This window comes from Mytilus edulis, chromosome 4 (assembly GCF_963676685.1).
Source record: "Mytilus edulis chromosome 4, xbMytEdul2.2, whole genome shotgun sequence".
In the NCBI taxonomy this organism is placed as follows: Eukaryota; Metazoa; Mollusca; class Bivalvia; order Mytilida; family Mytilidae; genus Mytilus; species Mytilus edulis.
In genome coordinates this window covers 30,131,032-30,156,674 of record NC_092347.1, presented here as the reverse complement: position 1 = coordinate 30,156,674, position 25,643 = coordinate 30,131,032, and the positions used below count along the sequence as shown (strand labels likewise).

The 25,643-nt window shown below is 32.5% G+C and overlaps 1 protein-coding gene across 1 annotated transcript in view; it reads right to left on the bottom strand.

Moving 5' to 3' along the window:
* LOC139519397 (von Willebrand factor A domain-containing protein 5A-like) overlaps positions 1–11,839 on the bottom strand; it is a 49,442-nt gene extending 37,603 nt beyond the window's left edge. The window contains exons 1-4 of the mRNA XM_071311449.1: positions 11,645–11,839; positions 4,238–4,338; positions 2,403–2,605; positions 1,176–1,395 (exon numbers count right to left, since the gene is read on the bottom strand). Coding sequence (XP_071167550.1) covers positions 1,176–1,395; positions 2,403–2,605; positions 4,238–4,292 — 478 coding nt within the window. The 5' untranslated portion in view covers positions 4,293–4,338; positions 11,645–11,839. The remainder of the gene's footprint in view (positions 1–1,175; positions 1,396–2,402; positions 2,606–4,237; positions 4,339–11,644) is intronic.
* Between the last annotated feature and the right edge of the window lie 13,804 nt (positions 11,840–25,643).

Below are 25,643 nucleotides of genomic sequence, written 5' to 3'. Positions count from 1 at the left end.
TTAATCATTTAATCAAAGATAGATACCATTTTCATAACATTTAATGTTTCAGAATTTCAGCAGTTAGATGGATACAACTAGAAATACATATGACAAAAACATAGAGTGGACGTGGTCGGGAAATTTTACATCACGGCAACAAAAAGACACTTAGTACCAATATGAGAGTACTCGAAGTATTGACAGCTAGTTCAAAGCCAATAACATCCAATAAAAATATCATGCATCTAAGACAAAATTATCAATCATTACACATCCAACATCCAATCGAATTAGTGTTAAGACGATATAAACAGTGAGTGAAAATCAGGATCTTGTGCAATGCCAAGATACAGAATTCGATATATTGTAGATCCACGAAAGTGCATATGTATATAACAACAATATTTGATTTGCTTTCAATGAACTAATAAAAAATCAATATTATTACCAATAAAACACTATTCAAAGAAGTCACCAAATGTCCGGAAGTTATTCAACCTTCTTAAGATTACTATTCTCAACCATAAAACACTTTTTGAGAGCAGTGGGTTCTTTAGAAGTCCACTTTTTTTGAAGAAAGGTATATCTATAACTACTGTTGCTATTTATATATTTTTCTGTTGTGTTTTAAACTGAATACAAGAAAGAAAACACATAACATTCTAATGGTACCAAACATATCCTGATCTCCAAATTTGGATCAAATCAATTGATTAATATAACATAAAGTTCAAATAAAGTACTCGGAAGGTTTTTCTTTTTTCCACGACAAAAACTGATAATGTTTATAAAGTGATGTTATCAAATTTCAATTATAACATCACATTTTCTTGCATTCCTCTGAAATTTTATTGTGAAGTCACGAAAAAAGGCGATCATGCCTGATGACATCATATAGAGAGAACACATAGATCTTTCTTCAAGTCATTCGGAGATGGATCAAGATCGTCTGCTAATCGATTTAAACCATCTTTATCTTATCCACTCTCTACAGTTAAATTTTAAATGTCGGAAACACTCATCGAGCCTCGAGTTTTCAAAATATGGAATTTAACTGTTACAAATAGATAAATGTCGTTTCAGATTCGATGCAGTGGTAGAATCTATATTTCTTACAAAACAGGAATGTTTGAGTGTTTTTAAAGGATGGAAATATATGGTAATACCTGACATTTGCAGAGTTTAAGTCTTACCAGGTGTATATCTTGGTGTCAGTACTGTGGGTAATGTAAACCTTATTTTCCCTTCTGTTTCTATAGACAGTTCTACAACATATGAAATGGTCAATAGTGCCATCTCTCCTGCTGGCAAGTTGCCAAGTTTGCATTCAAATATATCAGCTGATGCATCATCTTCAGATAAAAACATGGCCGTGTGGCCACTTGATATTGCTTCAATGTAAGTCTCTTTAGCCTGCAAATCAGAAAAAGTAAGAATGTTACAAAGTATTTAGACGTTTCTTAAATGGTAAATGCAGAAATCAGTAAGATCTTCGGATTGGTCTATACATGACTAATATTGACGTTAATACTGAGTCTCATATTTTAGAACTTCATGAAAAGATTGAGATCACTTCACTAGGTCATTTGTACAGTATGACATAAGTGACTATGTATAACACTATTCTTTACCAATTTTCATCAGACTGGAAACCAAAAAGTGACAGGTAATTTAAATTCCAATCTAATTGCCTACTATTGTATTTTTTTCCTGTTGTCGATCAGTGATTCTCTCATGGTACTCCATCTTTCTATACAAACAATGTTTCATGGCCCTCACAATATAACCAATAGTGCTGAAAGTGGCAATTTACACCAACACTAAATCTTTCTTCACACTGGAAGACTCTCCTAACATTGGAAACTGTGCTTAGTTTCATAACCACAATTTTTTAATATGCTATGTTTTACCTATCGATTATTTATCCTGACTTCGGTTGTGAGTTAACCTTCGTTTGTTTATCCTGTACTTCAGCTTCGAGTAACTTCTTGTTTATCCATCCTGTACTTCGGCTGTGAGTAACTATTTTTTTTTATCCATCCTGTACTTCGTCTGTGAGTGACTTTTTTGTTTATCCATCCTGTACTTCGGATGTGAGTTACCTTTTGTTTATCCGTTCTTGCATTCAACTGTGTGTTACGTTTTGTTAAAATCCTTCCTGTTTGTTTGTTGTGTGTTACCTTTTGTTTATCCATCATGTCATTCTGTTGTGTTTACCCTTTTTTTATCATGACTTTCTTTTGTGTGTTACCTTTTGTTCATCTTGACTTTCGGTTGAGTTTTTTATTTTGTTTATTCTGACTTTTTGTTGTGTGCTACATTTTGTGTATCCGGACTTTCTGCTGTGCGTTACTTTTGTTTATATTGACTTTCTTTTGTGTGCTACCTTTTGTTTATATTGACTTTCTGTCGTGCGTTACCTTTTGTTTATCCTGACACTCTGCTATGATATGTTTATTGTTGACATCAGCTTCAAACTTGTAAACAGCTGACATGTCATCCATTGGGAAGATAAAACTTGTTTGTAAGGCTTCCAGTGTGTCATTATTATAAGTGAGTTGACTCTCTACATTTGCTATAAACCCCTGGACTGTTACATGGACCTTAGATTCCTTTAGAGGCACTGCAATTTAAAACATAAATTCTAATTAAAAAAAAAGAGAAAATCAATACATTTGTCTGCAGGTGCGGGATTTTCTAACTGTTTTGAAGCCTTTGGGATGTTTTCGTCTCTTTGGTTGGGTTGTTTTCTCTACGACTCACTCCGAGTTCCTTGTTTCCATTCCAAATTTTCTCATTCATAGATTTCTTATTATTTGTGATTTGCTATTCATTTCGTCTGCCTTAGCCGTATTTGGCACAACTTTTTTGGAATTTTGAATCCTCAATGCTCTTCAACTTTGTACTTTTTTGGCTTTATAAATATTTGGATATGAGCGTCACTGATAAGTCTTATGTAGACAAAACGCGCGTCGTCTGGCGTACTAAATTATAATCCTGGTACCTTTAATAACTATTCACTACACATACAAATATAACTCACAAGTATTTCACTTCAAACGGGTCAATAGTTCAAAACTCACGGGGGACTGATTTTATGTGATTTTCAAGTTTAATCACACGCGAAACTCACAGGCATGATATCACGGGATTTGTAAAGTGGTATTTCACATAAATTATTAAAACAAACACATGAAAATTAATTAACATCATGAACAATATTAGATTTGTTTTAAATAAAGTTAATGTTAAATGTATGTGTAAACCTATTTGACACGTAAGCTTCATGTGAATCTCAATTCATGTGAAACACCTGCTGGTATGTGTCATGTGTATCTGGGTACATGCATGTAAAATTCACTTGGTTTTAAGTATCAGGTCGTTTGAGGTAAAATTCACATAAATATTTCACCTGAATTTTACTTACGATTTTTATGTAATTAAGGCGAGCAAAATTTGACTTTGTAAACATGCTCGTTTTTTTTTAACTTATGCACACAATTGTTTATAAATTTTGTGTTGCACAACATTAGACTTCGTCCTGTTTCAGTTAAAGTATTTTCAAGTTTCAAATTTGCACTGATGGCGTCAAGTGTTTAAACAAATATGGGTATCTAGAATAACTTATGATTTCAAAAAGTTTTTCAGCGTTCATTACACAGCCATTTCGCATTATCTTGAGCTTGAACATTTACATATTTTCATAACTCTGAATTATCATTTTAAAAGCACATAGATTGTTCTCTAAGCAACTTTAATCCATCGACTCATAATAGTTTAATAGAGCGAAGAGATGCTCAGTTCATCGTTTGAACAGTTTCCAACAAAACCTCAGACAGACATTTAAGGCAACTTCTGTGTGAGGAGACTGGGTTCTGGGGCATGTTTTCCACAACAAAGTTGAGATAATCAGACTGCATAAAACAGCTGCTCTACAGAGACAATTGATGATGCAATTCAGACAATAAGTCAAATATTGACAACGAACAAGTCTTTAACTGATATAAATGGAAAATTACAACGCTGTGTTTTGTCTGTACATACTGTCATGGATCCAAACGGCGTGATGCTTGTGATAATTAGTTAGATAACGGAGGCGTTTTGTTAAAACAATGCTGTGTTCTATATAATAATCCATGAGTTATGGTACGTGCAGATGAATGGGCAAATTTGAGTATCCTTGTTTAACTTCAATTGGGCAAATCTGTACAAAGAAAATGTTTTGAAAAACTAAGATGTCCTTTATTCATAGTACCTGTGGTATATTTTCCTTCTATGATAAGTCCATACAAAGATCTTCTAGTAGCCATCGTGTGTGAACAATAAAGCAGGTCAGTCTGAACTATCTGATTTTGTCTAAAAATAAATTGAAATATTTCAGTTTACATCTGATTAAGTCTATCATAAGTACATTTTCAGTTCAAACAAACTACTTCTCTCAGGCTTTAATTGTTTTCCAAGTATCAACAACATCTAAATGTTTTTTTTTTGTTATTACGAGTTTTACATATTACGTGGATACGTGCCTCTTATAAAGACTTCTAGATGTCTTTTGAGTGTGTCTTGTTTGTTCGTTGCCTCATTGAAAACAACCATATAAAATTTCAATCCTGGTATCTTTGATGAATTTATTAACAACCACTGGGTCTATGCAAATGCTGTTTTTATTCCCGATGGTATCATAAGCCTAGTAGTCCAAACTTTCTGTGTTGACATTAGTTATCATTGATATTGTCATATAAAAAGTGTATCACAAAAATACTGAACTCCGAGAAAATCAAAAACAGAAAGTCCCTTAATTTACGATTCTCAAATTTTTGATTTTTTGCAATACAAAGGCAAATTCTATATCCATTGGGCAAATTTTTAGATTTTTTTTACTTTTTTGGTTTCGAGCGTCACTCTTTTGTAGACGAAACGCTCGTCTGGCGCAAATATAAAAGTTCAATCATGGTCTATATGATGGTTTTATTGACATATCCCATATCTCCTGTATACCCTTTGTTTATGTGTATAAAACCTACAAAGATGACCACAAAACACAACTTGAGTAATAGAATAGGAGTCTTCACAGCTTACAATATACAAATACACATTTTAAAAAATATATTGATTGTATAGTTGAATCCTTTCTAAAGATATGATAAGTGAACAAAGGGCAATCCACGATTTTTAAAAGTGTGGGTGTCTATTGACGATTATTGATAATATATTATTTGTTGACGAGTATTCACCTCTACAACACCAGGATCAGCCACTGTAAGTAATGACAAGATAACAGTTCATTTGCAGATCACTAATTTGTTTATGTTATTACACACCTATAACACAAGATGTGTCCCTTTATCATTTATAAACTGGTTCAATAATATACAAATGAGCTGCTTCCAATGTTCCAATTGAAGTGATATCGAGGTGATACATATGCATATAAGCCTTTTAACGAATATTTTGATTGAGTTAGGTCATTCCAATTGATATTTTAAAGTGTGTCTTTCTATGTTGTGATGTTAAATTATAGTTTAGAAAAGAGAGAAGGTTTGGTACCATGAAAACGTTTAATCCCGCTACAATTGTTTGAACCTGTCCTAAGTCAGGAATCTGAGGTTCAGTGGTTGTCGTCTGTTTATGTGGTTCATAAGTGTTTCCCGTTTTACGTTTTTATATAGATTAGACTTGTGGTGTTCCTGTTTGAATTGTTTTACACTAATAATGTTTGGGGCCCTTTATAGCTTGCTGTTCGGTGTGAGCCAAAGCTCCGTGTTGATGGCCGTACCTTGACCTATAATGATTTACCTTTATAAATTGTTACTTGGATTGAGAGTTGTCTCATTGACACTCATACCACATATAACTATATCTATAAAACAAAATGCTATTAATCTTCCAAAAAGGGCGGAATTTTAACCTTTGACTTGTGTATCAAATCATTCAACCAAAAAGTGTTTGATTGTAAAAGGTTGACATTTGTTCCCGTTTTTATAGCTGAACATGCCTATCTCATGCTTAACTCATCTCTATTAAAGGGGGTAAATACTAGAAAGTCAAATTAAAACGGATTCAACGACATTGAATAATTGACTTGCAAGTTAATAATACATCAGCGATATGTCTGCTTTCATTTTAACTTGTAACAGTGACAAAACTCGAAAACGATAAAAGTGACCCAAAATCGAACTGAATCTGTGTATTTTGGTAATAAGCATTGTGTATATGTTTTTGCAAAACAATGTTAGATAACGGAAACCAATTTCGGGACTTACAGACGTTTTAATACAAAAAAAGTGACCAGGATCATGATTTATAATGCAAGAAAGCCCAGAATATTCTTTTTACAAAATAGTGTCCATTTCCATGAAATTTTACGGAACATTATATCTCTGTGAAAAATGTTCCTTACAATATTTTAATCATAATTTCTGTCCATAATAAAATTTCCCAGTAAAATAACATGACAATTCTTTAAAAATCAAAGTTTTTCCCATGAGGAATTGTGATAATACGCAATGAAATTATAAAAGTGTTGCAGGAATATTTAAAATTTTGTTCTTAATAGTTAAGAGTGTAACCTTGACATGCAGCAGCAAATATACAGTACACAATCAGAAATCACATTTTATATCTATAATCGAAAATATTCTATAAGGCAAATATAATTTATATATCAAACAAAGATACATTTTATCAAATTTTACTAATTTCGGATATCCATTTATGAATAAGTACAAATACAAATATTTTATTGACACACTTTCGTTATAAACTAAAAATGACAACTTTTTATCCACAATGGATATTCTATTTCTTTTTCTAATGTTAAATATATGTTTAAATAGCAATAATGCAATTAAAAGCTGAAAACGAACAAGAAACTCTTAGAATAATGACAACACGTATCAGTTTTTGCTATTAAGAACATGACCAACACCTGTGACTTTGTGACTTTTATCTAAGTCTTTCTACAATGATTTCCTTGCAAAAAAGTGCATATTTCTAGGAATTTTTGTATAAAAGGTCAAGATAATTATAACATTTCAGAAATCGTTAACAGTGGTTATGACCCTTACGGAAAGGTTAAATCTCTTCGGTCAACATGTAAAAAAGTTGCGCCTTAGAGATCCACAATTTTTCACTACTTTAAATTCTGTAGGTATAATGGCTTCTGATATATACAATACTATGGTGTAAGGTCAAAGAAAACGGTCAACTAAACAACAAGCTTTAAAACACATACAAAACCCTTTAAATAGGGTCAAATGCATAAAATCACTATCAGACCCGTAACATTGACAAGGTCATTGATCCCAAATGCCATTGCATTAGAAACCATGGTTCTAGGTTTTGGTTTTAGAAAAATGATTGTTAGTTTCCCTTTACCTAGCCAGATTTATGTTATACCCCTGGTTCGTTTTCTTTATTTTTTCCCCAATTCAACGATTAAAAATAAAAGAAGAAACACTGCTTTGTCTTGTTCCAATCAGACAATGTTAAAAATATTTTCTTAATGTTTTAATTTTGAGGTTTAGAAATGTCAAGGTTATGTTTGTTGATGTCAAAACACACTGAAATGAAAGAGGAAGTCAAAGTAATAAAACTGATCTATAGTTTATCAAATTTACTTGCATGTATTTTTATAGATATGATCTGGACATTTTTCATATATACAACTGTACAATATTAGTCCAAATAACGTCTTGAAAGGCTGTTGCATGGCGCAGAAGCAGGGTCAAACATACTTAAAAAGTAAACATGATCCGGACCTTATAAATATTTGGACCATATGCATATGTCCGGTTAATTAACACGATGAAATTTGAAATGGTATTCCATAAACTAAGAGCTTATAAAATATAATGGAACTGTATGCTACTGGCAATAAGTGAGAGGTTTAGCTATCGTTAAATCTATGTTTTATCCACAATTCTACTTAAGAAAATACTTGTATCAAGTCAGGGTTATGACTCTTGTAGTCCATTCGTTTGATGTGTTTGAGCTTTTAAATTTACTATTTGAATTGGGACTTTCCGTTTTAAGTTTTCCTCGGAGTTCTATATTTTGTTATTTTACGGTTATTATCATAATTGTAACGTGATTAATGAATTTTACTTACGAGTAGGAAATATTATAAAATCAATGTGTATGGTCATTATTGCTGTGTCTTTCCATTTTTACGAAGCAAATATTTATATAATAACTTTAGGAAATATAAATGAACTGTTGAAATATAGATCAATTGCTTAACTTACATGAACTTTGGTCATTGAACCCTCTTTCTTTTCTTTTTGTTTTTAAAATTCTTTTGTGTTTTTATTGAATTGAAATTTCTTAAATATTTCAAATGACTTTTAGTTTTGAAATATGTTCTTGATTCTATTATTAAATCTTTCAATAACAGATAAATAGTATGAGTAAGAGAAATTTAATCACAATCATAAATAGTATAAGTCGAGATTAGAAGAAATTTGGTTTTGAAATAATATTTTAAACACTACGAAAAATTAAAAAAAAAAGGCCAATGCTGAAATAAAATTGCAGACCTAAAGGTCGACAGGTTTAAAATATCTTGATTGATCCTAGTGAAGGCATGTTGATAGATACACAAAGATTCAGACAATATGTAAAGATAAAAAAAATCATTTAGTAACTTGTACCGGGGTTTGGGTTTCGGTAAAACATAGGTGCTCTCCTGCGAAGGAAGATAGAATTTATTTGAAAAATTCCCAAATGATCTTAATATCTATATAGTCCTGTCCGTAAATAACAAAAGAGTATATTACATATATGATCCGATGATATGGGTATACGCATATAGTCATGGCGATACGCATACGGTGCAAATACTTATATGGTCAGGAACATATCTTTATATATATATGTACCTAAACACTATTCATATTGACCGAGGAAACTTATTTCAATTCTAACACGATCAGATACTATTCATCTTTCTTGAACTATGACTTGTTCAGAGTCAATATAATTGATGACCCATCTTGTTTTGTGAATGCAACATTGAGTACCATTCCTTTTAGACTGTTATTTAAATATACACCAGAGAAAAATTCTGATGAACAATTTAAGATGGGACCCTGATAAAATTATATTGAATGATAAGTTACTACAATCAGGTAATCCAAACCTGTCGTATGAACAAAACGTCTATATATCTAAATATGTATTCTAGCGTATTAAAAGGTCTGACAGATTTCATGTTATATGATACTAAAAGTCTGTTTGTGGGACATTCATGGCATCATCAACATCATTGCCAATTTTTACGTTATTATTCATAGTTTTTCAATAGATAGACTCGTAAAGTGTGGTATATTCTGAATAAATGCATGCTCATATTGAATAAAGGCAACAGTAGTATACCGTTGTTCGAAATTCATAAATCGATTGAGAAAAATACAAATATATTAATATTGTAATTGTTATTAATTGATACGTGGAGCGGACTTCATCAGTATGGTTTACTTTTGTCTAATCAATTTTACTTTGAGTAAATAAAATATGTTAAAACTAAACACATATTAATATATACATAATAGTGTCTGTATTCATTAAACGTAACTAGAACAAACCCGTGATATCGCGGGTCCGTGACTGATATATAACTATGCGTATGCCTTATTTTAGTATTGGTATTGTCATCTGATAAAGTCATGCCGATTATAACATGTATAAGGTGCACAGTTTTCTCTGCTTTCAAAATCTTTCTGTTTGAACCCGTCGACCTGGAACCTATCAATTATTGGTACTATTAATAATTTGGAAAACAAAAGGGCCTGGAATGGAATATTTTTTACTCAACAGTATACAGCAAAATTCTAAATACACTGTTTGGTGGTGCGCCTGTCCGATGCGAAACGTACAGTGAGGTAATAGGTAACAGGTGAATATACTATTGGTATCGGTGTCGGACTCGACCCGGAACTTCATAATTATTGGCAATATTAATTACGTGGAAAACAAATGGGCCTAGAGTGGTGTAATTTTTAATCAACACCATTGTACTATATTAGTTATATATAAAGTTGAATTCTTTGATTCATCGTTTTTACGTGATGACGGCTGACAAATTGGACCTCGTAATTTTAGTATTATAGATAGACTTATGCGGTATGGGCCTTGCTTATTGTTGAAGGCCGTACGGTGATCTATAGTTGTTAATGTGTGTGTCATTTTGGTCTCTTGTGGACAGTTGTCTCATTGGCAATCATACCACATCTTCCTTTTTATATTAATTTGATTTGTGTATATACCTAAATGAATTAAGTATTTACCAAAATAAAAACAACAATAATAACGTATATATGTAAGTAATCTATACACAAAAATAATTATATATACAATACGATTTGGACTTAAGTATATATGGATATTGATTTACGTATTTACAGATACCGATTCACGAGTTTCAATGAACGTATATACCGAATTCGATTAAGTATAAAAAATAATTCGATTTACGTTCATAAGTAATTATATATATACGTACTTTGATATATGTACGGATTCATTTCTGTTTATACAAATTCTATTTATACGAAATCTGATTTCTGTTTATACGGAATTATTTTGATTTCTGTATATTCGGAATTATTTCTGTAGATCCATTCGATTTAAGGTGGAAAGGGTGTCTAAATTAATAATGATAGAATTTGTTCATACTTTGCCAAAATGTAGTTTTTATTGATATAAGTTCAAAAATATAATGAAAATGATAGTTCACCGTGCATTTTATCAGGCTACAGATTGTGACAGAATGACACATTTTTTATGGATTATAGAGGAAAAAACATCATTATGTGATTAAAAGCTAAACTAAATGATAGAATTGTAAAATTAAATGCGAGAAGATAGCTTTTAGTAAATGCTTTGAGAATATCAAAAGAAAAAGATAGCGTCACCATACGTTTATTTCTGGCTAGAATACAAATTGCAAAATTTCATGTAGATTCCTTCAGACAATGCACTATTTCAAAGCTATCTCCCCTTAAAATGCCAATTTCAAAATAAAATAAAAATCAAGTTAAAATAATATACACTTTTACCAATATTAATATTTAAAAGTTATAATCATTTACATTTGTTCTTTAAAATGAAAATTCACATTATTTAACTGCAGTTCTGGCTCAAATTGTGCTTACTTAATTGAAAATCGGGACCTTAGGTTCTCTGATTTTTACAATCCAAGATGGCGAAAGACACCCATACCACCTTAAGTGCTTACGTAATTATTTTTATCTGCATTTATTAAATTATGTTTATGAGTAAATTAGTATTTAAGGTCGTATTAATCAATTTCAAAACTTATCATGTTATTCTTTTCTTATTTCACTTTTATCAAGGACGTATATTATGTTACCTATACGTTCTAGTTTTAATATTATGGTTTGAAGTTTTGATTTAAATTATTTTGCTAATTTTGTGCGCAGTAATTGACTTTAAACTATTCGTTTGTTTGTTGGAACAAACACAGAATATAAAAAAAGTATTGATTGATGTCATTAAAACAAAAGACTATTAATTTAATTGAATACTCAAGATTGTTTATTATGGCAGATTTGATTGCTTGAGTCAATTACAACATTAAACATACATACATCGAACTGCATATTATAATCACCAAAAGTTACTTATTTTACTACGTATTTACCTGTGAGCTTCGATACACCCGTTAATGATATGTCATTAAAAAAAATGTCATTGTTGTCACAAATATATATATATAGTAAATTGGATTTCCCATTGTTAGTTCCGTGTGATTGTATACATGTTTAACTGGTGTACTCGGGGTATAAGTCTCGACCCTACAACAATTCTAGGACGTCCTCATAGTATAATAAAAGATATGCAGTTGCTATTTTGCTTGCACCGGAAACATAGAAAATTGACTATTTTACACGCTCTGATTAGAGGATCTAAATTCAAGCCAGCAAAATATAATTTGTATATAGACACGACTAGCTTACCGGCACCGGCGATACAGTAAATTTTTTATTCTTTGTACATAACTGATTTACCATTAGTTAACCCTTTCTCTTTTACACTGGTACAGCTTACCGGTGAAGCCAATTTTAAGATTTTTTTGGGACGTTTAGACTTGTTCCATCGCCATTTGCTGACGTATAGATGTGGTTAAGGGCTCAAATAAATCCTCAGATAACCAGAAATGTGATTTAATGTGCATCAAACTTCTATTAGGATAAGTTTATAGTCAGGTCGCCCCTTACTGATGTGTAATTTTTCTGTAAAAACCATTTATTTTTCTTCGAATGTTGAGGAATATTCTCAAAAAGAAGTGCAAAGAAAACTGCTCTTTTAAGAGGATTTATGACTTTTTTCAATAACTGTGCAGTGAGGTTTTGAAGAATAGTATTAACATAATAGTTCTAACTTGTACACTAGTTGAAAATGTAATTTTTAGTGTAGCAGCGCAATTACAAACTTGAAATGCGCTAAAAATCCGAAATAATTTTTAAAGATATTATGGGAAAAGAGACAAAAACCACTAAAATATTCTGATTTTTTTTGGCAAAGTTGAAATAGATGTAACAAAACATGGTTTCGTAAGTAGTGTTGCGGTATGATAAAGTTGAAAACACTTTTGTTTGAATAAAGGGACATGTATATTTCAATGAAAATATGACATTTCAAAGGGTGGATTCCTCCTAGATTTGCGTAAAAATCATGCATTTAGCATCTGAACACATAATTTCTAAAAGAAAACAAACTGGGTGAGGATCTTATTTTATTTGTTTTAATTTCTTCAGTTGTAGTAGACTTAAGTACTTAAATTTCAATATAAATTCTTTACAATGCCAGTGGCGCAGGGGTATGCTGATCTATCCCAAGGCGCTAAGATTGAATGTTCGAATTTCACAGCCGGGGTTAGAAAAATTATTTCCTATATTAAATGTAACTTAACTTAACTTTCAATTTCAAAAAGAAAACGTACGAGAGGTTACTAAAAGAATGTGTGTGCCAAATTGCCCTCCCCCTTTTTATCCCATTTGCCCTATGGGGCTCTGTCTGGGGTGTACCTTATCAAGCTAGCATTGGTGATTTAATAAATTTTCCCTTGTAAAAAATAATTAGGTTGCTGATTGATTGAAAACGAATTAGACAAATAACTAGTGTCCAAGTTTGAAATTAGACAAAAAAAATTTGAATGTTATGGACATCTTTATTTCAAGGCCTATAGCACGTCATGCGTCTTTTTATACCAATATGATAACTTTTATGTCTTCAACAGACTAGAGGCATTATGTTTTAACCAAAACCTGACCCTATTAGCGCAACAATATGTCTCTGCACGACTTTTTGCCCAAGGATTTCGTATTTTTTCACTTTTTCTCCAACAGTCACGTAACTTTTGGAAATATACCACGTGACCAAAAAATGACGAATTATCTTTAAATTTAATTTTTTGAAATATTTTACCAATTATCTTTCATTTGAGCTCAACATGGCATGTGTATGACCATTGATGCGAATGCAGTATCCATTTAAATTTTGATAGTGTCTTTTCGATAAGTAAATGTCTAAAATGCCTGAGAGGGAAAGGGTTAAATAAGATAACAACTAACAGTATTTGAGATACGTATAATCGTTTAAAAACATTTCCCTAATTCTCACCCGATTTGTCCTTTTTCTAACTTGTAGATCATTTCTATTTTTCTATTTTTTGTGATATTTTCACATATCTTTATCGGTGTGAAAAAAAAAAAATTTCCTCACTAGTAAAATTTGTGTAAAGGCAAAGGATTTGTTGAAACTTTATTGTGACGTCACGAAAAAAAGGCAACCATGCCTGATTACGTCACATAAAAATTACACAACTTTCTTTAAATCTTTGAAAAGATATCAAAGATACCTTAATGGGGGAAACCATACATTAAAGGTAAAACATTACGATATTGGAAGATGATATACAATAGTATCAGATTAGTACGTGGCATTTTTCATATCGCATGTATTATCAGGCCAATGTTCAATACCAGCCCAAGAGCCGCATGCTGTTTAGTCTAAGTATATGATAATGAATTGTATCATGCCATGACAGAGGATACCATAACATTGTGCAGGATAATTATCTTACCTTAATGGAGAATACCATACAATAATGAAGGATACCATACCATGATAATGGAAACCATACAAAAATGGACAATATCAAACCATGAACTGATTCCATCCCATAATCGAGGACACCATACCATGCTGGAGGCTATCATATCCTAATTACGGATACAATAATAATGAAGGATATCATACCATGATGGAGGATACCATACAATAATGGATGATATCATACCATGTGGGAGGATACCATAGCATGATGGAGTATAACATACCATGATGGAGGATAAAACACAATGATGGAGGATACCATATCATGATGGAAGATAACATGCCATGTGGGAGGATACCATACAATAATGGATAATATCATACCATTTGGGAGGATACCATAGCATGATGGAGTATAACATACCATGATGGAGGATAAAACACAATGATGGAGGATACCATATCATGATGGAAGATAACATGCCATGTGGGAGGATACCATACAATAATGGATGATATCATACCATGACCCCAGACACCAAGCAGCTAAACTTGAAATTTATAGCGTTTCAATATGAGGAGGTCTCCAATCATACAGCTGTACCTAGTCGAGCAGAACTTCTAGACAAATATAATATGTTTGCCTTACCAGGAACTTCACCACAACACAAAATAAAAGATCTCAGCAGAACTATCATGAAGAATCGCTATTATATGTACGATAATTTAAGATTAATTGCCCCAGTGTCTTAACATCGACCTTTTTAACCACGGATAATTAACAAGGGACCATTAATTAGGATTTCACTAGGGATAAACTGTTATATTCGGCCTGACATAATTAGTTACATGGATGAGCAAATTGTTTGGTATTTAGATGTTCCAGCCCCAATTTGGATATGCAATCACAATCTTAAATATAGATTTTTCTTACCCTAAATAATACATTTTTCATCACCAGGCTTAATCAAGGGTGACTTAGTTATAGAAACAATATTAGAAGAATATATCTTATTCCTGAATTTTACCATATTATTTTTTTGTGTGCTTATAAATATTTAGTCCTGTGGATTATGCATTATAGTTAGTGAAATATGAATTCCAGGAAATGGTAAATTAACTTACAATTTCCAAATGAGCAAAGACTGATTTCCTGACTAGAAATGGATCCTTCTGTTCACTAATCATCTAACTGCTGGTGCACTAAACTTCATCAGATTAAGATAATAGGTTTTGACCAGTTGTCCTCCTGTGGCTTGGCAGATATTTCTCTGTTACAGGCAATCACAATTGGTCCATAATGGCTGACCATCCATACATATATTAACACGTTTAAAATTTGTTATTGCTGCAACCTTTATATAGACTAACCCAAATGATATAATTATACATTGAAGCCTATCCCAGGTCCCTTACAATATCATAATGGCGGATACCATACCATAATGAAGGATATCAAACCATGACGGGTGATAATATACCATAATGATATATACCATATCATGATGAATGATACCATAAGAGAAGAAACTACAGTATGGTCGAAGATTCCATAACATGTGGAAGATATCAATCTAAAACGGCGGATGACATATCATAATGGAGAACAACATTTCGAAACAGAGGATTACAAACATTGATAGAGGATTCCATACCATGACGGTTGATAACATATCACAATGCAGAATACTATTTAATGGTGGAAGATACCATGGAAGATATCATAACATGCTGTATGATACCATACTATGGTTGAGGATAACATATCATAATGAAGGATAGCATACTATTGTAGAGGATACCTTACCATCGTGGAAGATAACATATTATAAGTGAGGATAGCATAATATTGTGGAGGATACAATACCATGGTGGAGGATAACATATCGTAATAGTGGATAGCAAAATATTGTGATCAATAACATATCGTAATGGTGTATAGCAAAATATTGTGGAGGATAACATATGATAATGGTGGATAGCATACTATTGTGAAGGATACCTTACCACGGTGGAGGATAACATATAATAAGTGTGGATAGCATAATCTTGTGGAGGATACCATACCATGATGGAGGATAACATATCGTATGGTGGATAGCATAATATTGTGGAGGATAACATATCATGGTTGAGAATAACATAACATAATGGTGGATAGCATACTATTGTGGAGGATACTTACACATGGTGGAGGATTACATATTATAATGTAGGATAGAATACTATTAATTGGGATATCATATAATGGTGGAGGATAACATATCATAATGTAGGATAGCATAGTATTGTAGAGGATATCATATAATGGTGGAGGATAACATATAATAATGTAGGATAGCATATTATTGTAGGGAATATCATACAATGGTGGAGGATAACATATCATAATCTAGGATAGCATACTATTGTAGGGAATAAAATGTATCATACAAGTGGAGGATTACATATCTTAATGTAAGATAGGATACTAGTGTAGAGGATATCATCGATGGTGGAGGATACCATATCATAATGCAGAATACTATTTAATGGTGGGAGATACCATGGAAGATATCATAACATGCTGTATGATACCATACAATGGTTGAGGATAACATATCATAACGGAGGATAGCATACTATTGTAGAGGATACCTTACCATGGTGGAAGATAACTTATTATAAGTGAGGATAGCATAATATAGTGGAGGATATAATACCATGGTGGAGGATAAAATATCGTAATAGTGGATAGCAAATAATGTGGCCAATAACAAATCGTAATGGTGTATAGCAAAATATTGTGGAGGATAACATATGATAATGGTGGATAGCATACTATTGTGGAGGATACCTTACCATGGTGGAGGATAACATATAATAAGTGAGGATAGCATAATCTTGTGGAGGATACCATACCCTGGTGGAGGATAACATATCGTATGGTGGAGGATAACATATCGTATGGTGGATAGCATAATATTGTGGAGGATAACATATCATGGTGGAGAATAACATAACATAATGGTGGATAGCATACTATTGTGGAGGATACTTACACATGGTGGAGGATAACATATTATAATGTAGGATATAATACTATTAATTGGGATATCATATAATGGTGGAGGATAACATATCATAATGTAGGATAGCATAGTATTGTAGGGGATATCATACAATGGTGGAGGATAACATATCATAATGTAGGATAGCATATTATTGTAGAGGATATCATCGATGGCGGAGGATACCATATCATAATGCAGAATACTATTTAATGGTGGAAGATACCATGGAAGATATCATAAAACGCTGTATGATACCATACTATGGTTTAGGATAACATATCATAATGGAGGATAGCATACTATTGTAGAGGATACCTTTTCATGGTGGAAGATAACATATTATAAGTGTGGATAGCATAATATTGTGGAGGATACAATACCATGCAGGAGGATAACATATCGTAATGGTGGATAGCAAAATATTATGGCCAATAACATATCGTAATGGTGTATAGCAAAATATTGTGGAGGATAACATATGATAATGGTGGATAGCATACTATTGTGGAGGATACCTTACCATGTCGGAGGATAACTTATAATAAGTGAGGATAGCATAATCTTGTGGAGGATACCATACTATGGTGGAGGATAACATATCGTATGGTGGATAGCATAATATTGTGGAGGATAACATATCATGGTGGAGAATAACATAACATAATGGTGGATAGCATACTATTGTGGAGGATACTTACACATGGTGGAGGATAACATATTATAAGGTAGGATAGAATACTATTAATTGGGATATCATATAATGGTGGAGGATAACATATCATAATGTAGGATAGCATAGTATTGTAGGGGATATCATACAATGGTGGAGGATAACAAACCATAATGTAGGATAGCATATTATTGTAGGGGGATATCATACAATGGTGGAGGATAACATATCATAATCTAGGATAGCATACTATTGTAGGGGATAAAATGTATCATACAAGTGGAGGATAACATATCTTAATGTAGGATAGGATACTAGTGTAGAGGATATCATCGATGGTGGAGGATACCATATCATAATGCAGGGAAATAAAATAATGTAATATGCTCAAACGATATTGGATGTTACCATATCACTGTAGTTAAATAAAATATAAAAAAGAAGATGTGGTATGATTGCCAATGAGACAACTGTCCACAAATGACCAAAATGACACAGAAATTAACAACTATAGGTCACGGTACGGACTTCACTAATGAGCAAAGCCCATACCGCATAGTCAGCTATAAAAGGCCCCGAAATGACAATGTAAAACAATTCAAACAAGAAATCTAACGACCTTATTTATATAATCAAAGCAATGTAAACGCTGTAGGCAGTTAACCAAAAACCAAGGCAAACATAATTATGAAAACTGTGGCAATGTTGCTTCAATTTTTTAAAGATTTAAAAGAACAAACATTCAAGATTCATATATTGTACATTTATGTTAATTTAATGAATGAATCATATAGGCAAATAATTCATATTTTATCAAGGTTTTCAAAAGCAACGCATATATCAAGTATATTTGGTCATGAGTCTACAGAGGTACAAGTTCGCAATGATTACAGTTGTTCTTGTTGATAGTTAACGTTGGTATTGGTTGACAGTTAGTAGTTCAACTTGACTTTTTTACGAGCTTTTAAAAGTGTGAATGGACTTGCTTCCCTGGAAAGAAATGTTCTACAGTACAAAATTTATGAGACACAAATCAAACAAATGTTTACTACTACAGGGATCAAAGGTGAGGTCTGACTGACCTGCCCATAGTAAATGTAAATGACCCCAACCTTCACTCCAACGCCATGATGTCTAAGTTTGGAATAAAATGACAGGTAATTATAAAACAGTTGGTCAAACATTCTTGGGCTTGAAAGATATGTTTGTTTTTTTTTTAGAAATGAGCCATATTAAAATGAAAATTTTTATAGGACAAAACTCCCATCATTCCCATGGTCGCCTGACATTGGGCAAAGTCTAGTACACAGTGGTTAGGTCTAGCAAAGTGATATGCATATGTGACGTCTATGAAATTGACCTTGTATGTCATTCAATCTTTTTGAAATAACGAACAGGAATGAATATGGTTTAGGGTTGGGAATCTCTACCGTTATCAAGTTTTCAAACAGGAGGGGGTTGGGACTCCCAGTGTCTTCCCCTGTATTTCGTTTGATTTGTTATATTGTCCAATACATGAATATCTATGGTTGAGGGGTGGGGGTCTCATCTGTTTCCAAGTTATCAAATAGGAGGGATAGGGTGACCGCAGGGACTCCCCCTATATTTCATTTAATTTAGAGGTTGGGATCTCAACTGTTTCCAAGTTCTCAAACAGGAGGGTTTAATTTCTTATATTGTCCCATACATGAATATATATGGTTCAAGAGTGGGTATCTGGACCGTTTCAAAATCTCAAACAGGAACTCAACCTATATTTCATATGATTTGTTATATTGTCCCATACATGAATATATATGGTTTAGGATGGGGATCTCGATCGTTTCCAAGTTCCCAAACAAGAGGGGTAGGGTGACCCCAGGGACTCCCCCTGTATTTCATTTTTGATTAGTTATATTGTCCCATACATGAATAAATATGGTTTAGGGGTGGGAATCTCGACTGTTTCCATGTTCTAAAACAGGAGGGGATGGGGTGTCCTTAGGGACTTTCCCTATATTTTATTTGGTTAGTTATATATAGTCCAATGTATATACATGAATGTATATGGTTGAGGGGTAGGGATCTCATCCATTTCAAAGTTATCAAACAAAAGGGGTAGAGTGGCCGAAAGGACTACACCTATATGTCATATGATCTGCTTACATTCAAGTATCATATAATCTAGTTGCACTATTTGTGAAACTAAAGTAAGAAACTTCCAGCTATTTTAACTGACCCATCAAAATTGAGAAAAAAATACCCATTGAAATTGCAGCAATATGTTTACACTTTAAAAGCAACTAACATGCATTATCAACATTTATCACTGATAAAGAAAATGTATACTGTCACCAGGAACATATATACATTGTAAGATATACTGTTCCCAGCTGTCACATTGTATTGGATTTTGACATTGTCACAAAGTAATTTTGAGTTTCTGTACAAAATATTTTCTACTTTTTCTTTCTTTAACATATGTACATATATCTTTTGGTTTTCGATTCTACTGTTTATATTAATTTACCATGCATAGATGTATTTTGTCACCTGTCTGGATTTTATTTTAGTTGATCGCCAAAACCCAGAATTACCCTAACCGCTTCCGGAATCGGATCCGATATTGTATTCCAACGGCATTTATTTTGTTTTCCGTCATGAATGTTGTTTTGTCAGTCAGATACGATTTTACTCGAATTTACAAATTATTTATCGGCGATTTTCTGTATAAAGATAGCGGTTGTACAAAATGAAATTGCTGTCATGAATAATAATGATTAAAATAAGTTTTGAGATCGTTTATATGGAAACTTTGGTAAAAGAGTTTGCAAAGTTATTTTTTATCTTCTTTCAAGTGAAAATTCCGTCGGGCATATATGGCATAGCTAGTTACCAAGTCGAAAGTCCAACTGCAAGAGTGGAAGGTCGCGGACTTCGGACCACCGCTAATTTGAACCCCTGCCTCCAATTTGAAAAGATATGAAAATTTCGTCTTCTAATTTAAAATTGCCGCCCAACAGCATGAACAGTTGAATTATTTTAATAGATTACTGACGTATTGACGACAAACAATATTCCTACGACTTTTGCCATTTGGGAAATCTAAACAACTTGTCTTGAGAGATTTTCGGCAATTACATATTTCATACATTTGTTCTTTGATATCTTAGCCAAAAGCTCAGGGGATAATAACCTACATAAGGATTCATAATGTGCTCTACTTCCTATGTGCAACTTCAACACTTTCGGGTGATTCGACGACCACTTGAGGTTTTTCTGGTCATATTTTTTGTAATCCAGAATTAAAAGTATGAAAAAACTGTTCAATTAGTTATAAATAACATAATATCCAACTAGATAATAACAATGGCATGTAATTCAGCAAGTATTGGGTAGAACTCAAATCTAGGGTGCTCGCATAAGGCAGCTTAACTGCCTAAAAAATGAACAAAAAACATATATGTGACACTCAAACAAACGACAACCACTGAATTACAGGCTCCTGACTTGGGACAGGCACATACATACATAATGTGACGGGGTTAAACATATTAGCGGGATCCCAACCCTCCCCTAACCTGGGACAGTGGTGTACGTAACATTACAAGATAAGAACGAACTATAGTTTTTATATCGACTGACTTATACCAGAGGTTATTTAGATGGAAAAAAAAAGAAATCGATATTCTAATTTTGCGAAAGTTTGTTGTTTATCGATCGAAGTTATTTTATAATATATATCCACGGACAATTGATTGGTTATTTAATGAAAATATATTCTAGTTTGCATACTTTTCTCATAGAATAATAAACATGCACCAGACTACGTTTCTACGATGATTTTTTTATTAAAATTTCACCGTCCGCAAAAAAAACTTTATGTATCAGAAAGACTATAACAAAAATGTCAATTAGTGTAAATACATGTATGCCTTTCAGTTTTATTCAGAAATATATCACAAATATTTGCCTCGTCAATTACTCATTCTTTTATTAGTAATGCTGGACCATTTTAATAGATACTAAATACTATTTGCAACCAGATGCCCCGCAAGGCGCAGCTTTATATACGACCGCAGAGGTTGAACCCTGAACGGTTGGGGCAAGTATGGACACAACATTCAAGCTGGATTCAGCTCTAAATTTTGATTGTGATTAAATAGTTCCAACACGGAAGGAATGTGGTCTAATGAACTTAAAAAATTTTGTTTGCCTTTGAGCAATTCACTATGCTGTTGAATATTAATCCTCTCAAAAAAATGTTTGAAGAAATTTTCTTTTTATTTATGAAATCTGAAATGAGAAAATTGAAACCCCCAATTTTTTTTTCACATCCCCCTTTCCCTTATTCCAAAACTGATCTCAATTCAAATTTCTAATGGAGTTTGCAACAATAAGTACTCATTTAAATACATCATAAAATATTAAAATGTAAAAAAAAGTGCTTGTAATCACAGAATTGTAAAGATTGTTTTAATTTATTAGTGGGTAGTAAGTGAATATACAGTGTATATTGTATAAAACAATGATTTCAGTTGATTCAACTACTATTCTGGACAAAGAAAGATAACTCCAATTTTCAAAGAATATTTCATAAAAATTGTGCAATTGAAAATTTCTGGCTTTTGCGCAATATTGTGCAATTAGATATTTCTTGCTATAGCGCAATACTGTGCAATTGAAGATTTCTTGCTATTGCACAATACTGTGCAATTGAAGATTTCTTGATGTTGCGCAATACTGTGCAATTGAAAATTTCTTGCTATTGCACAATACTTAGTATAATAATTTTGGACCCCGATTTGGACCAACTTGAAAACTGGGCCCATGATAAAAAATCTAAGTACATGTTAAGATTCAGCATATCAAAGAACCCCAAGAATTCAATTTTTGTTAAAATCAAGCTAAGTTTAATTTTGGACCCTTTGGACCTTAATGTAGACCTATTTGAAAACAGAACCAACAATTAAAAATCTGAATACACGGTTAGATTTGGCAAATCAAAGAACCCCAATAATTCATTTTTTCATGATTCCCTAATTCGTTGGGACCAAAACTCCCAAAATCAATCCAAACCTTCCTTCTGTGGTCATAAACCTTGTGTTAAAATTTCATAGATTTCTATTAACTTGTACTAAAGTTATTGTGCAAAAACCAAGAAAAATGCTTATTTGGGACCTGTTTTTGGCTCCTTATTCCTAAACTGTTGAGACTAAAATTCCCAAAATCAATCCAAACCTTCCTTTTGTGATCATAGACCTTATGTTAAAATTTCATAGATTTCTGTTTTACTTATACTAAAGTTATTGTGCAAAAACCAAGAAAAATGCGTATATGGGCCCTTTTTGGTCCCTAATTCCTAAACTGTTGGGACCAAAACACCCAAAATCAATCCCAACCTTCCTTTTATAGTCATAAAACTTGTGTTTAAAATTCATAGATTTCTATTTACTTTTACTAAAGTGTAAGAGTGCGAAAACCAAATGTATTCGGACGACGACGACGACGACGACGACGACGCCAACGTGATACCATTATACGACCAAATTTTTTTCAATATTTGCAGTCGTATAAAAACAGTATAAATTCGAGAACAATATTAGGTCATTACAGCCTACTAAATAAACTCATCATAGATACCAGGATTTACGCCAGACGCGCGTCTACAAAAGACTCATCAGTGACGCTATTCTTCTGTGCAACTTCAGAAACACGAAGATCTTGATTAACGGAAAGACTACTGAAATTATGTATAAATTTATTGTTTATTAAATTATTACTAATTTCAGTTCTTTCCTTCGATTTGTAGGTGTTATTGATTTACAAATGTAATTTTGTCATTATAATAATAATGGGATTATATCTGCTTAATAATAACCTCTGGTTCCATTATGCTGTTGTCATTATAATAAATGTACTTTAATATTGACCTTCACCAATTATTCTAATTGTGTTTGTGCCAATAAAATATTTGTATTTGAAATATTTTTAATATTTGTTATTTAATATCTTATGTCCAGGAAGTTAAAAAAATAAATAATAAAGAAAAAACATGACCATATGATATTTATGTCAACACCGAAGTGCAGACTACTGGGCTGATGATACCCTCGGGGACGAACGTCCACCAGCAGTGGTATTGACCCGGTTGTTTAAAAAGTTATCATAGGTACCAGGATTATAATTTAAAACGCCAGACGCGTTTTGCGTTTCATAAGACTCATCAGTGACGCTCAGATCAAAAATAGTTATAAAGCCAAACAAGTACAAAAATGAAGAGCATTGAGGACAAAAAATTCCAAAATGTGGAATTGAACATTCATTTCCCTATTTCAAACATGACACTATGTACAACAAAATTTAAAATGGAAATGAGAATATCTCGAAGATACAACGACTCGACCAAAGAGCAGATAACAGTCGAAGTCTACCAATGGAAAAAAGTAAAATCACAAAAATACTGAACTCAGAGGAAAATCAAATCGGAAAGTCCCTAATTACATGGCAAAATCAAATGACAAAACACATAAAAAACGAATGGACAATAACTGTCAACTTCGACGCATAGAGAAAATCCTGCACCCAAAGGGTGGGCCACAACTGGCCTTTAATCAAAAAGGTGTACTGCTCAGTTTAAAAAGACGTCATACTAAACTCAAAAACATTTTAATGAACTAAAATTAAAAAAAAAACATTCTAGACTAACAAAGGCCAGAGGATCCTGACTTGGGACAGGCGCAAAAATGCGGCGGGGTTAAGCATCTCAACCCTACCCTATACATCTAGCCAATGTAGAATATAGAAACACCCAGCAATATGTATTAAAGCATACGATATTTCAATCTATACATCACTCATATTATCTAATGTCCATAAAAGACACTAAACTGAAGTATCTAAATTTTTTGCCAAATCAAAACATAACAAAAGCATATGGTTGGATTACATTTCAAATAATATGTTAACACATGGGCATTCAGAGCTAATACCAATTCTTAGGAAACTTCTTAGCATATGTCTTTCCTCTTGATTTTACCCTTAGTCTTGGATGATGATGTTACCTCAACAAAACATTTATGAAACATTTTAAGAAAATAAGTTGGTTGATAGTGTTAGTTATTATGAATATTTTGGTTTACACTTTAGTGCATCAGAGTAATTTTCACTCAACTGTATAAAAACATAAAAGTCTAATAATAAATTGTAAAAGCTTAAGTACCAGTGTACATCTTATTGTAATTTTGCTTAGTTTCTTTTGTTACTTATTCTGACATCGAACACTAACTTATTTTATACTGAGTTTTACTGTGTGTATTGTAAATGTTTGTTTATTCTTCATTGGCTAGAGGTTTGGGGGTTTTAAATCTATATAAGTTAAATAATGTGGTTGATGTGGCTGTCCTAAATGTTTCTCGCTTTTATGTGGTCAAACTGATTAAGATTTTATGTTAATTTCAGAGCATATGGATTATCATAATGAAAAGTCGATGTTTTACAAATATACAATACATGTATATTGTAGGAAAATATAAAATTTATTTGTATGAGCTTTAGAAACAGGACAAAAAAATCGAGGCTCTACCCAGCTGTTTTCCTGTATCGTAGCAAGTAAAACTAGAGGCTCTAAAGAACCTGTGTCGCTCACCTTGGTCTATGTGAATATTAAACAAAGGAAGCAGATGGATTCATGACAAAAATGTGTTTTGGTGATGGTGATGTGTTTGTATATCTTACTTTACTAAACATTCTTGCTGCTTACAATCATCTCTATCTATAATGAACTTGGCCTAGTAGTTTCAGTGGAAAATGTTAGTTAAAATTTACAAATGTTATGAAAATTGTTAACAAGAGTGCACACACTGAAATGTCTCGCCTTC